Consider the following 14,334-nt stretch of genomic DNA (forward strand, 5'->3'; position numbering starts at 1 on the left):
CATTGAGGTGATTCGAATGACAATGAAGCGATAAATGATTTTTCCACGAGATTGAATTCCATTGTCATTGGTGTATGTATTAAACCCATATCTATCTGATATGGAAATTATCAATCTACACCTTGATTTATGGAGTTATAAGCAACCTATATCTTAGATGATTCATTACCTAAAATCATGGGATTTGACTCCCTGATTTCTTGCTGTAAAATATGTAAATATAGTTGTTTATACTAGCTCTGTAATGTGTCCCTTTGTTGAATACAGAACCCATACAACATTTTTTCTGTAACCTTGCTCTGCAATACTCTATCTTTTATATGGTATCAGAGCTTACTTGCTCTAACAAGCTCAAACGATCCAATGTCTACAAAAACCATCATTCTACTCACAGCACCCACACACTTTCCCATCAAGCTTAACCAAACAAATTACTATGTTTGGCGTCGACAAGTCTCCTCAACCCTTATAGGTCTTGATCTCCTAGGGTACATCGATGGTACTGTAGTTGTTCCAGAAAAAAGTTTGGACCCCGAAAAAAAGAAACCAAACCCAGATCACATGCTTTGGTATCGTTAAGATCAAATCATCATCAGTGCCATGTTAGGAAGCTGCTCCGATTCTATCCAACCTAATATCTCCTCTGCCGAAACTGCCCTTGAAGCATGGAAACGTCTCACAACCTTGTATGCCAACCCTTCCAGATCTCATGTCATCTCTCTAAAAAAGAAGCTAATTGACAACCCTCGTGGAAACAGAACAATCCAAGCATACCTTTAAGATATGAAGCAAATAGCTGACAATCTTGCACTAGCCGGGAACCCTGTTGATGATGAAGATCTTGTTGTTCATGTCCTTCACAACATTGGAGATGAATTCAAGGAGATGGGGGCTGCCATCCAAGCTCGTGACTCCTCGATTTCTTTCTCGGAGCTTCAAAATAAACTCACTGACTTCGAGATTCACATGAAAAAGGAACGAAAGATGAGTCTATTGTCATTCCCAACATCAATTTCACCCATAAAGGCGGAAAGACATCTGGTAGGTACTCTCAAAACTCCTATGAAGACAGCAGACGAGGGAATCAACATCAAGGAAGACCAAATTCTCAACCTTCCAACCCCAGAACCTCTTACAATCCTCAAGCCTTTTGCAATTTTTGTGAACGTGCTGGACATTTTACTAAAGAATGTCGACGTTTTTCTCGATTTCTAAAAGGCAATAACATTTCTCCTCAGGAACACTTCACTACAATGAACTCAAACAAATCCAATCCATGGATTTTCGATACAGGAGCCTCTCACCATGTCACTGGGCAAACAGATCACCTACACTCCTTCTCTGATTATGGTGGTCCTGAAGAAATAATTTTGGGCGATGGTTCAGGTCTCAAAATAACACATGCTGGTCACACAACCTTAAACTCACCATCTCGTCTTTTTCATGTGAATGATATCCTATGTGTTCCTTCTGTAAACAAGAACTTATTTTCTGTTGCAAAATTTTGTAAGACTAACAATGTTTCCATGGAATTTTTTCCGTGGCATTTTTTGGTGAAGGATCTTCGCACGGGGGCGCAACTACTTCGAGGGGAAAACAAGAATGATCTTTACTGCTTCATGCCTTCAAGAAAACCTCAAATCAATGTTGTCGCCACAGATCTAGCAAATAAGTGGCATTCACGCCTAGGACATCCTGCTCCTCGAATATTACATCTGTTTTAAACTCCTCTCACTTTAGTCATAATAAAATTTCATGTTCTTCGTTAATCTATCATTATTGTCATTGTCATAAAAGTCATAAACTACCATTTGCAAACAATTCTCTAACAAGCACTAAACCTTTAGAGCTTGTCTATACTGATGTTTGGGGACCCACCGACATCTCTATTGACAAATATCGTTATTACGTAATATTTGTCAATCATTTCTCCCGATATACATGGATTTACCCATTGAGAAAGAAATCTGATGTTGCCATCATTTTTCCACAATTTAAAAAGTTAGTTGAACACCGTTTTCAACTTCCCTTGTTAACTGTTTACTCAGATAATGGAGGGGAATACGCATTCCTGAAAAATACTGTCACATCACACGGAATCTCACACCTTACTACACCTCCTCACACTCCAGAACACAATGGTATCTCAGAACGATGACACCGCCATCTCATAGAAACAACACTTACACTCCTTCATCATGCAAATTTGCCAACCACTTTCTGGTCTTATGCAGTTCAAACAGCCACATATCTTTTAAATCGACTTCCAACACCCATTTTAAATCATAAAACTCCTCTAGAACTCCTGTTCAAACAAAAACCAAACTATACACGCCTCAAAATCTTTGGTTGTTTATGTTACCCATGGATTAAACCATATACATCTTCTAAACTCCACCCTAAATCTACAACATGTATCTTCCTAGGGTACTCCACTTCTCAGTCCGCTTATAAGTGTTATGATCCTATCACATGTAAATTGTATATCTCCCGACATGTTAGATTTCTTGAGGACACATTTCCATGGAGGCATGCTAGTACTGATCCATCTCTAACCCCTCAAGATGTTTATGCCCATGTGGAAGACTCTCACAACTCGACCACTAGTGTGTCACCAAGTACACCTACTCCGTCTCTGTCTCCTATGCAGACCCTCTCACTAGAAACCACTCTTCCTCATAACTACAACCATCCTCTACCACCTCTATCACCAATCCCCACCTCTACCACCCACTCTATCGAAAATTTATCTTGCACTCCTCAATCCACATATACTCCTCCTCCACCATCCCCGCAAGCTCTATCACCATCCCCACCGGTTTTTTCCCCGCCTCAACCTCGTCAAAGAAAACCCAATCCTAAGTACTTCAGTGATATTTATCTCAACACAACATCAACTCACCCCCTACCAGAGACTCTTGAACCGTCATGTGTCACCCAAGCCCTTAAAATACCTCAATGGCGTGATGCTATGTCTACAGAGTTTAATGCACTCATCTAAAACAAAACCTGGGATTTAGTACCTCTAACTTCCCAAAACACTCTCGGTTGCAAGTGGGTCTTTCGTATTAAGCGATCCCCTGACGGATCTATTCAAAAATACAAGGCACGTCTAGTAGCTAAAGGATTTCACCAACGGCATGGCATTGGCTACACTGATACTTTCAGCCCTGTTACAAAACCGCTCACAATACAAATCCTATTATGCATTGCTCTATCACGAAAGTGGTCCTTACGCCAACTAGACATCAATAATTCCTTCTTAAATGGCGCTCTTCAAGAAGAAGTCTATATGGTCCAACCTCTAGGCTTTGTCAACCCACAATTCCAAAATCATGTATGTAAGTTGCGCAAAGCTTTGTACGGGCTCAAACAAGCACCACGAGCTTGGTATCTTGAGCTTAAGGCATTCTTAATCAACTATGGCTTTCGCAAATCTGTATTTGATGCCTCCCTTTTCATATTTGAGTCTGGCAGAATAGTGATGTACTTTGTTGTCTATGTTGACGATATCATTCTGACCGGGAACAATAATAGTGCTATTGATGACTTTGTGTTGCAGCTAAATCGCATATTTGCACTCAAAGACCTTGGTGAACTTCATCACTTTCTTGGAGTGGATGTTATCTCCACCAGTGATGGGTTATTTCTCTCTCAGAACAAACACATTCGTGATATCCTAACTAATCACAAGATGGCTGATGCAAAACCAGTTATAATACCCATGCAGAGTGCCACTTCTCTAGTCGACAACTCAGCCCCATCATATCCAACAAAGTATCGCTAGATCATCGGTGCATTACAATGTCTTGAGATAACCCGACCAGATATAGCTTTTGTCACAAATCGCCTCTCTCAGTCCATGCATGCCCCAAATGACACTCAAATGCAAGATTTGAAAAGACTCTTACGTTATCTAAAGGGCACAATTCACCATGGCCTATTCTTGAAGCGTGGACAACCATTAAGAGTTACTGCCTTTAGTGACTCTGATTGGGGAGGAGCATCAGAAAATGGAAGATCAACAACATGATATGCCATCTACCTTGGGCCTAACATCATCTCTTGGAAATCAACGCGTCAAAAATCGGTATCCCGTTCTTCCACAGAGACTGAATACAAGGCTTTAGCAAATGCATCATCAGAAGTCACCTGGATCACCCATCTCCTCTCAGAACTTGGTGTAACATTGGCTCAAACCCCTGTATTATACCGTGACAACATTGGCGCCACATATTTGTGTGCAAATCCCATATTCCACCGTCGCATGAAACATATAGCTTTAGACTATCATTTTGTCCGTGAAAAAATTGACAGTGGTTGTCTGAAAGTACATCATGTCAGTAGTCGTGATCAACTCGCGGATACACTGACCAAAGCGCTCGCTTGACAACCATTTTTGGCAACACGTCCCAAGATTGGCGTCACCGATGGTTTTGCCATCTTGCGGGGGCGTATTAAACCCATATCTATCTGATATGGAAATTATCAATCTACACCTTGATTTATGGAGTTATAAGCAACCTATATCTTAGACGATTCATCACCTAAAATCATGGGATTTGACTCCATGATTTCCTGCTGTAAAATATGTACATATAGTTGTCTATACTAGCTCTGTAATGTGTCCCTTTGTTGAATACAGAACCCATACAACCTTTTTCTGTAACCTTGCTCTGCAATACTCTATCTTTTATAGTATGATCTATAAGATCATGCAAATTATGGCCCTGAAGTACTTTCTTTCAGTCATCCCTTTATGATTAAAAAAAAATCATTAATTTTATTTAGCAATTTGGTAGCTTGAAAATATGATGGAAGATGAGGTTGTGGGTCCTCTTACAACCCATGATGAAATGTTTTGACTTTATAGAGAAAAAGAAGTAGGATCTTCTCTATTTACAGATCTTGAGTGGGAATCTCGATCGAAGGAATGTTGGGGGAAGCTCTTCAAACACATCATGGGGAAGAGGTGGACATGTAAGTAGAGGTTGGGGTCGAGTCCAAGGTTCTTAGCATGGCCGAAGAGGTGATTGTAGATCAATTAAAAATTTGAATGATTTGCAACCGTCCTCGAAAGAATAAAAGTAAAATAAAATTTTTTAATAGTAAAAAATTTGGTCATTATGTGTTGGAGTTATTGAATAAGAGGCAAAATCACTCAAGCCAATGAAGAAGTACGTGTTTTCATGATCGAATCTCACCATGATTTGAGATAGTCTTCTTGCACGGGAGATAGTCGATTTGAATATAAGGTATGGTATCTACACAACAGTGTTAGTATAGACAACTCACGATCGGTTACTATTTTGCTAGATGAAGACATTGTTTAAGTCCACATTGTGGTCTAATATATTTCGATGAAGATAACTAATGGTACCCCACGTCCCACCTCTATTGGCTAGATATATGTCTCGACCAATGCTTCCATCCCGAGCCATGAATCGATAGAATAGCTTCCTTCGAAATAGATGCTTGATCACATAAAAACCTCTCGAACCAATAATAACTTAAAATTGTTTCACACTCTGATAGTGAGGGCTTTCTTAGTTACTTATTTCTGCGGAGTGAATAGACTAACAAGGCTAGGAGTTACTTTCTACTTAATACTTTTATAGTCATTAAAAGTCATGGATTGTATAATAAGATACTAATCTAAAAGCCAACAAAGAAACAATTATATTACAAACCAAATGTAATGATACACCATGTCAAAGGCTTTTAAGAATGATTTAATACCTTAAACCATTCTTTGATATCCTAAACCAAATATAATAGTCATAAAAAGGAATTGACTCAAACTCACACACATTATAAACGAGAACCCTAGTTGATCAATCGGTCTTGTAAAGAAAATAACAATGCAAGAAAGCGTAGTACCAAGAAAACCATCTTTCAATCGAAGATCATCTCCCTAGTATGGCGAAACTCCCACATTGCCCGCACTAAGAAAACCATCTTTCAGTCGAAGATCATCTCCTTCCTACACTTCCACAAATCAAAAAATATATATAATTTTTTCAAATTCTATAAAAAATAACAATGCATCAGATATGGAATGTATTATTAATGCAGCTTGAATCTTTGCTAGTGTCAAATTTAGATAACCTAGGCCAAAGAACGTTAAAACAATATTTCATCAACTCGTTGCAATAAATAAATAAATAAATAAAAATATCGTAAGAGTATTATAAGAGGATATAGAATAAACACATAATATAAGAGGATATAGAATAAACACAATTAATATACTGTCACTTTTTCATACACTTATCTATTTACATGTTTTCTAATATAAGTATCATAATCATTTTTCGTTTGATTGCAAAATCTAAATAATTTGGTAAACCATATATATTAAATTTTTTTCTTTGAAACGACAAATCGAAATGACACATTAAATTTTATAAGAAAATCGAATAAAACAACCAGTGTTTTCATTCACTAACAATTACTTTTCGAAACTGACTTTCAAATATCAAGAAATATTACCAATATACAAACTTTTTTCTATTAATTTACAGTCGATAGTTTTTTGGAAACATAATTTAGAAATAAATAAATAAAAACACTGTTGAATTAACATAATTTAACATAAGACACATTGATAACTCATGCATACTAGAATTGAAATAACAAACGAGCTTGTAGGTATATTATATTATATAAAACTGACAATTACCAAAATATGTTTGTCATTCAGGTCATAAAATGGAATGTCATAATATTAGTCTTTTTCTTATTCGATAACTTTTCACAAAATTTTATCTTAAATTTGTTTACCGAAGTTCAAATTTTCCTTATGAATTTTGTTTAAAATATTCTTACGAAGAACTTTTTTTTTTATGGTTCTAAAAACTTAGTTTTTTTCATATTACTTTATTTTTCAAAATTTTCATCTTGTTTTATAACTTCTACTTTTTGTTCCTTATTTACCATAACAAAAATCATTTTTGTTTGCTACATTGAGCATTATATCTTCTACAACATATACTTGTTTATTTTGATCCATTATTTCCAACAAATGGTCAAGTATATGCCAATAATATAATGACCACTTCAAAATTTGAACGTGAATAAACTCAAAGAAACATGAAAGATGGTAGTGATACGTTACACTAGCGTATATTCACAAATATGAATTATTCAATATGGGTTATTAAAATACAAGGGAATTTGCAATCATAATCAATGTAGGATGCAATTTTAAATGAAAGAGTGTAGGAACGGAAAATTTGGATGGCTTGTATGGCTATTTACCAAGAGATTCTGAATGACATGCTTCTAATGTCGGGAAGGATACAACTAAAGATGCATGTAAAACATTTAAGATGATACATTTGAGACCCGGTATTGAGACTAGAATTAAACTTTGAGAAGCGACATTGAGGTGATTTGAATGACAATGAAGCGATAAATGATTTTTCCACAAGATTGAATTCCATTGTCATTGGTGTATGATCTATAAGATCATGCAAATTATGGCCCTGAAGTACTTTCTTTCAGTCATCCCTTTATGATTAAAAAAAAAATCATGAAATTTATTTAGCAATTTGGTAGCTTGAAAATATGATGGAAGATGAGGTTGTGGGTCCTCTTACAACCCATGATGAAACGTTTTGAGTTTTTAGAGAAAAAGAAGTAGGATCTTCTCTATTTACAGATCTTGAGTGGGAATCTCGATCGAAGGAATGTTAGGGGAAGCTCTTCAAACACATCATGGGAAGAGATGGAAATGTAAGTAGAGGTTGGGGTTGAGTCCAAGGTTCTTAGCATGGCCGAAGAGGTGATTGTAGATCAATTAAAAATTTGAATGATTTGCATCCGTCCTCGAAAGAATAAAAGTAAAATAAAATTTTTTAATAGTAAAAAATTTGGTCATATTATGTGTTGGAGTTATTGAATAAGAACCAAGGTAAGGAGGCAAAATCACTCAAGCCAATGAAGAAGTACGTGTTTTCATGATCGAATCTCACCATGATTTGAGATAGTCTTCTTGCACGGGAGATAGTCGATTTGGATATAAGGTATGGTATCTACACAACAATGCTAGTAACCATACGAGTAGAGAGAACTCAAAGTTCCATTAGTTAGACGCAAACGTTATAAGCCATGTGAGATTTGACAATGGTTTAAGTTTTAACCATCATTATTTTGGGAAAATTAAGGGCATTTTTTTTATTGTAAAAATATTACAAACAAATCGTTAAAGAGGTATATTATATTTCAAGTCTTAAATGACAAAAAAAAAAATTATTCGTATTGGACAAATGACGGAGAAGGAAGGCTGGTCATAATGTACGTTCAATATTTGACATATTATTAGAGGAACAAAAACTTTCCTTTTGAGTGTTAAAAGGTCAATAACTGGTTAGACAAAACCCCTCGGAGGCCTAATGGACCTAGATATCTTTTACCAAAAAAATCAAACGGCTTGGATATAACATTCTAGACATATCCATATTAAATTTCGTTCCTTAAAGAAATTGTCTAAATGAATATGAAAACCAATGTTTCAAGGACTAAACACCTGTCTGAAGGGTGTGTTCTTGGCTTCTTGCCAAACAATCTCAAATTCCTTGTCCAAATGAATTGGTTTTCTAGATTAAAAAGCTCTATAAGTTTTTCATGCAAGAGTTATATGGTCATATTACACCAACCTCTATTGGAGGAAGCATGTAATTTCTCCTTTAGGTATACGATTTTAGTTGGTGGATGTGGTGTTAATACTTATATGACAAGTTTGAAGCATTGGGTTTTATTAAACTATTTAAGTTAATAAATTGAAAAAGTTTAGATTATATTTTTGAATGAAATATCCATAGGATAGAGGGGGAGAGTTCACCTTAAAAATAATTCTCATGGGTTTTTGAAGAACATTGTGTAAAACATAATCTTACAACAACATATTTACCACAGCAAAATGGAGTTGTTGATAGCTGAAATCGAACCCTTAAAGACATATCAACGAGTCTTCTTAAAGGAAAAGATGTATCAGTGCATTTCTGGAGAGAATCCGCTAGATATATTTTTTTTTATTCTCAACTGGCTACGAACAAATGCACCTCTCGACATCACAATGTATGAAGATTAGTTAGGAAAAAACCAAACATGAAACATCTAAAGGTTTTCTGTTGTATTCTTTTCATTAATAATGTATGTAGTTAATCGAAGAAGCTTGATACTTCAATTATAAAGATGGTTTATTTTGGTTTGACATATGGAACTTAAGTTTAATTTTGATCTGCAAGATCAGATGTTATAAGTTAGTTACAAGTTTGATTTTGATGAAAAAGAAGGTTTGAATTCTTACAAAAACATAAACATGGAAGAAGAGATGAAGACTCATTAAAACCTTACTAAAATCGAATCATTGTCCAAATACATCCTAAAAAACATGAAAAAACAACCCCTGAGATCAACCCAGAACAACCGGACAACCTAGTAAATAATGTTGTCAAAACCGAACGACCCTATGTCGATTCTATCCAGCCCGATTTTCATTACACTCAATCTACAAGGAAAACCCTACATCATATTTCGGGCTTAATTAAGGAGTTCGATAGATAATCAATATGTATATCAAAGCCAAAAGTATGATACTTGAGCCTCATAATTAATGATGATTGTTTCAGATTAGCTCTTGAATAGTAAAAAAGGCATAAACCTCTAAAGCGTAGAAGGAGGCCATGTAAACGAATGTAGATTCAATCACGGAAAACACAAAAGGTTCAAACTTACAGATTTTCCAATCGTTAATTAAACAATCAACTTAAATTACGTCTTTAAAGCAAATAACACTACCTAACCAGCGACATTCATTCTTAATTTAACGACTCAACGTAGGTTGTCCACTATTAATTCCAAGTCGACTTATCTCTATGGAGACCATAAGCAGGATGTCTACGTTACCTAACCATTAGAATATGTTTATAAAGTATTACAATTCTTTCTACAACAAGATCCTTGAGCTTGGAATATTTTCTTGGATAAAATCTTAAAAGGGATTAGTTTTTTGAAAAATTTACAAGACTCGACCGATATACAAAAGGAACCCAAATAGCATGTTGTTGGTGTCTGTGTTGACAACTTAATAACTATCCGAAGAGATTGTCGAACTCAAGAAACAAATGATTTTTTTTTTTTGAAATGACATGGGTGGAATGTCAATTCATTTGACCTAGGAATCTTGTGAAGGAAGTCGATAACAAGTCGTCGAAAATTGACTTCACGAAAAATCGCATGTTTAATGGTCGAAGCTAACACGTTGACATTCAGTTTTACAATGCAATGTTGATCGTGTATATATTATTGTAGAATATATAAATTCGAAAGATCAAGGAGTGTATTTCATTACAAAGGCTTGTGATTTTTATACATAAGAAAGGTGAATCATCCTTCTCTTTCTCTTTCCTATAACACTTTTTGGCCGACTTGTGTTTCTCTTTCCAAAATGGATGAGTCGTCCCCTCCCCATTTGTCTCTTCATAAAGAATGAGTCATCCATCTCTCCCTTTCCCCTTAATTTCCATACCTCTTACATCCATTTTTACGTTAAATAAGGAGATGATCCACTTCCTAATATTATTTTCTTAAGGTGGTTTATTACCTTTAGCACTTTTGTATTAAAATATTAGAAACACTTGGGATATTTAAGTAGAATAATTACTTTGTATTCACTTGATATTGTAACATTTGCTTTTCAATATTAGAGTAAAATCAAGCTTTGGCTTCATTCTTATTTCGTCTACTTATCATAACAAAATTCAGTTTCAATTACTAATTTGAGCATTAAACCTTGTGCAACTTACACTTGTCTATATTTTGATCCTTTATATCCTACAACTTTCACATATAATTTGCTTACGGGTTCCAATAAACCAAAACTCAGTTTACGAAATATGTATGATAGCTACATATCATAAACCTGAATTTTGACGTTTTCCATAAATCCATGAAAAGTAAAAAACGCAATGTCCCTTCTCGCAAATTAACATAGTTGACATTTCAATCTTGATAAAACACAATTTTCATATGCAAGCTTATTACTCTTGATTATATACTTTAACCGAACTTTATTTAGAATTTTTTTTTTAAATAATAATAGAGTAAATGAGTGTACCTGTTGGCAGGCAGATGGTTTCTTTAGAGGCTGATCATCAGGCATAAGACCAAAGTGGATGTGAGGAAAATGTGCCCACTAAAACAATAAATTAGAACAATTAATTGACAAATCGCAAACCTAAAAACACATGCTATCAAAATTGATTAAAGTTGTTTACTTTTACACACATTAATTATATATGTTCTAAAACATTAATGCAATCATTAAATAGAAATATAATAATGAGAGACGTATGTTCTTGGATCTTACATTCTTTGCAGCTGCACTGAAGGCTTCCCTGTGGCTTATATCTGGGTTACCTGCTTTGATACGTTGGATCTCCTCCCTGTAATTTGTTTAAGAGAATTAATATGTAATTTTGTTTTTCCATTTGTAAAAGCTAAGTTGTTTTTATTTATATTAATTTGAAGGGAAACTTTATTAGAGTGCTAAATTCTACTTAATTCGTTCAAGGACGGATGAGTCACAAATATTATTTAATGAAAAGAATTATGATTATTTTAATTCAAATGGTTTCCGTTAACTAGAAATATGCATACGTAGAAAAAGTTAAACAAATGTTGTTGAGATTATTTCACGTAGATACAAATTAGTCATTGTGTTTTTATGAATTTTCGACGTAAATTACTTTTCAAATTAAACTATTTTATCACTCAAGAAAAGTAATCGAAATATATACATACTTGATAAATCTGTTGTAAGCAGAAGGAACTCTCTGGCGCTTCTCTGGAGCTGCAAATACATGAAGACAAATATAACGACAAAATAAACAGACGCAATATTAAAATCATTTGGTTTCAGACTGTTTTGTGTTGTCTCTCTCCTATCATAACTTCATCATTATCATTATCTCTCTATATATCAAGAAACTGTGCCCATCTTAAATTCCGGGGGAGAGATAATTTCTAATCCCATCCACATGTAAACACAAAAGCAACAAAGTATATATAGGTGTATAAAAGCTGCAAAACATTTATTTATCATGCATTTATATATATTTGAATCTTTAACCCAATATTTCCAATTTTTTCCCCATGGAATGGGCTCTTTGTCATATTATAAAAACTTAAGATAACAAAATAAAGATTAAGAAAAAATAACTTTCTTGTTCCATTTTTATATAGGCCAATTCGAGAGAATATTCTTTGAGGAACGATACAACTTTTTTTTCTACAAAATTTGAAGACTGGCTTACAAATAAACAGACACGTGCTAAAAGATACAGCGAGATAAGTTTTATAAAAAAAAAAATTAGGGTTTCATTGATGGTTTTGGACCTTGTTGAGTTATAATGTTATCTAACAATATAATTTCAGAAAAATTTTGCCTTTTTTGTGGTGAGAGATGGACATATTGAGAAATAAAGAAAAGAGGAGTGAAGGCCACGAAATAAAAGCTAAAGAAAGAGAGTTCTCCCACATACCAAATCCAATAAATGCTCAAGACACCATTTAGATGTAAGCTTTTGAAAGTACAATCAATGGACTATTTTAATATCTTTCTTGATTTACTGAGAAACTAACGGATTTCTGCATTTTATGCTTAAAACAAAAGAAAACAAAAGAATCTTGAACCTTCTTTTATATCACATCTAGATTCAAAAAACAAAAAAAACATTGGGTTGATAAAGAAGAAGAAAATGACAAAAGAAATCTTACGCCTATTCACTACAGGAGGCTTCAGTAGCTCATCAACTCGAACTGGACCTATAGACTCTGGAATTGACTGATTCATCAATATGTTGGAAGGGGTGTTCCTCATCTCCTCCTGTATAAATTTCATTGAGTCAAATATATACATTTTAAAAGACAAGGTCGATATGAGATGCAAAACTTACGAACTTTTCAAGAAACCCTAATTTCTGTAGTGTAAATCGAGTCTTTCCCAAAATAAACGTTATGAAGCCCTAATGGCAGACACCTTAACAGTATCAGCATCTAGACATGCCGTGATGTATGTATATATCAAGACCAACAAATTTTTATGTATCTATATATATATATATATAGAGAGAGAGAGAGAGAGAGAAAGATATATATATAGAGAGAGAAAGAGAGAATTAGGTCATCTGCTACAGGCTCAAGAACGAATCGAAAAACACAATGGGGACTACATGTTTATTCTTTATAAAATATTTTCACTTGTTGATATCACTGTTTGAGGAGAGTAATGATCAGGTAATTAGGTACACGTTTATTTATTTATATATTTATTTTTGTAATCTTTCAGGACGTATATACACTTTCTCGATCTGTACTGTTTTGTTAGTAGTTAGCAAATTAATTAGGTTGTACCATAATGTTTTGATGAGAGAAGAAGTTATGGCCAAAATGGAGCTGATTCGCAGAGGCAGCAGCAGCAGGAAGAAGATGGGCACGCATGTTAACAGACAAAAGATTGGTGCAGTGACCACATCGAACAGTAACAGTTGTGAACAAACTGCTGCAAGGAACACTCACCTACAACATAAACACCATAATAATTTGATTAAGTTTTGTAACAAAATTCAAACTACCTTTAAAGATCATGAAAATTTAAAAGAAGAGATGGATAGAGAATCATGCATATGATGGTTATGTATACCGCAAGAACGGTTTCACAAAAGTTGCACTGGACATAGCAGAGCTGCTCGGGGGTTGGTGAGAGGTGGTGGTGGTGGTGGTGGTCCGGTTGGAACGATGCTGAAGATGACATGTTTGTTTACTCTTTCTTCTCTCGTTCTCTCTCTCCTCTTGTTTTGATTGTATCTTAGAGTTTGAGGTGATTGATTGATTGATTGATATGATGGACTGAACAATGTATATGGATAGATTATGTTTGGGGATCTGGCCTTGAATTTGTGTGTGCGACTTCAAGGACAAGTGAGAAGGAAGTTACAATGGAGAATGTAAAAGACAAGAGATATAAAAAGAGAGACCCACTACATCATATATGAGTCGTGTTGATCATACCCCAAGGTTCTCTCTTTCATCTCATTTCTTTCTAATGTTACTTTAATAATGGGGCCATAAATGTTCACTAACCCCATTTTTATTTTATCGCCAAAAATATTTCATGTACATTTTTTTTTTCAAAATCTTTTATATTTAGGAGAGCTAAATTAAACAACATATATATTAGAGCTATAAAACATGTACCAAAAAATTACCAACAAAACTAATTTAATTGTTAGTCTATATGTTTGATAGTCAATATATTTATTTACTTGT

At 34.5% G+C, this 14,334-nt stretch overlaps 1 protein-coding gene across 1 annotated transcript; it reads right to left on the bottom strand.

Annotated features, from left to right (window-relative positions):
* Window positions 1-5,656: 5,656 nt before the first annotated feature.
* On the bottom strand, window positions 5,657-14,086 carry LOC145037785 (axial regulator YABBY 1-like). The gene is made up of 7 exons (XM_078986503.1): window positions 13,709-14,086; window positions 13,420-13,584; window positions 12,784-12,892; window positions 11,809-11,857; window positions 11,375-11,450; window positions 11,123-11,200; window positions 5,657-5,983 (listed from the first exon to the last, which is right to left on the bottom strand). Exons 1-7 carry the CDS (start codon window positions 13,817-13,819, stop codon window positions 5,915-5,917), a joined length of 657 nt encoding a protein of 218 aa, XP_078842629.1. The 5' UTR covers window positions 13,820-14,086; the 3' UTR covers window positions 5,657-5,914.
* Window positions 14,087-14,334: the final 248 nt, after the last annotated feature.

The sequence above is a fragment of the Lactuca saligna genome, chromosome 3, assembly GCF_052625555.1.
Source record: "Lactuca saligna cultivar CGN05327 chromosome 3, ASM5262555v1, whole genome shotgun sequence".
NCBI classification, from domain to species: domain Eukaryota; kingdom Viridiplantae; phylum Streptophyta; class Magnoliopsida; order Asterales; family Asteraceae; genus Lactuca; species Lactuca saligna.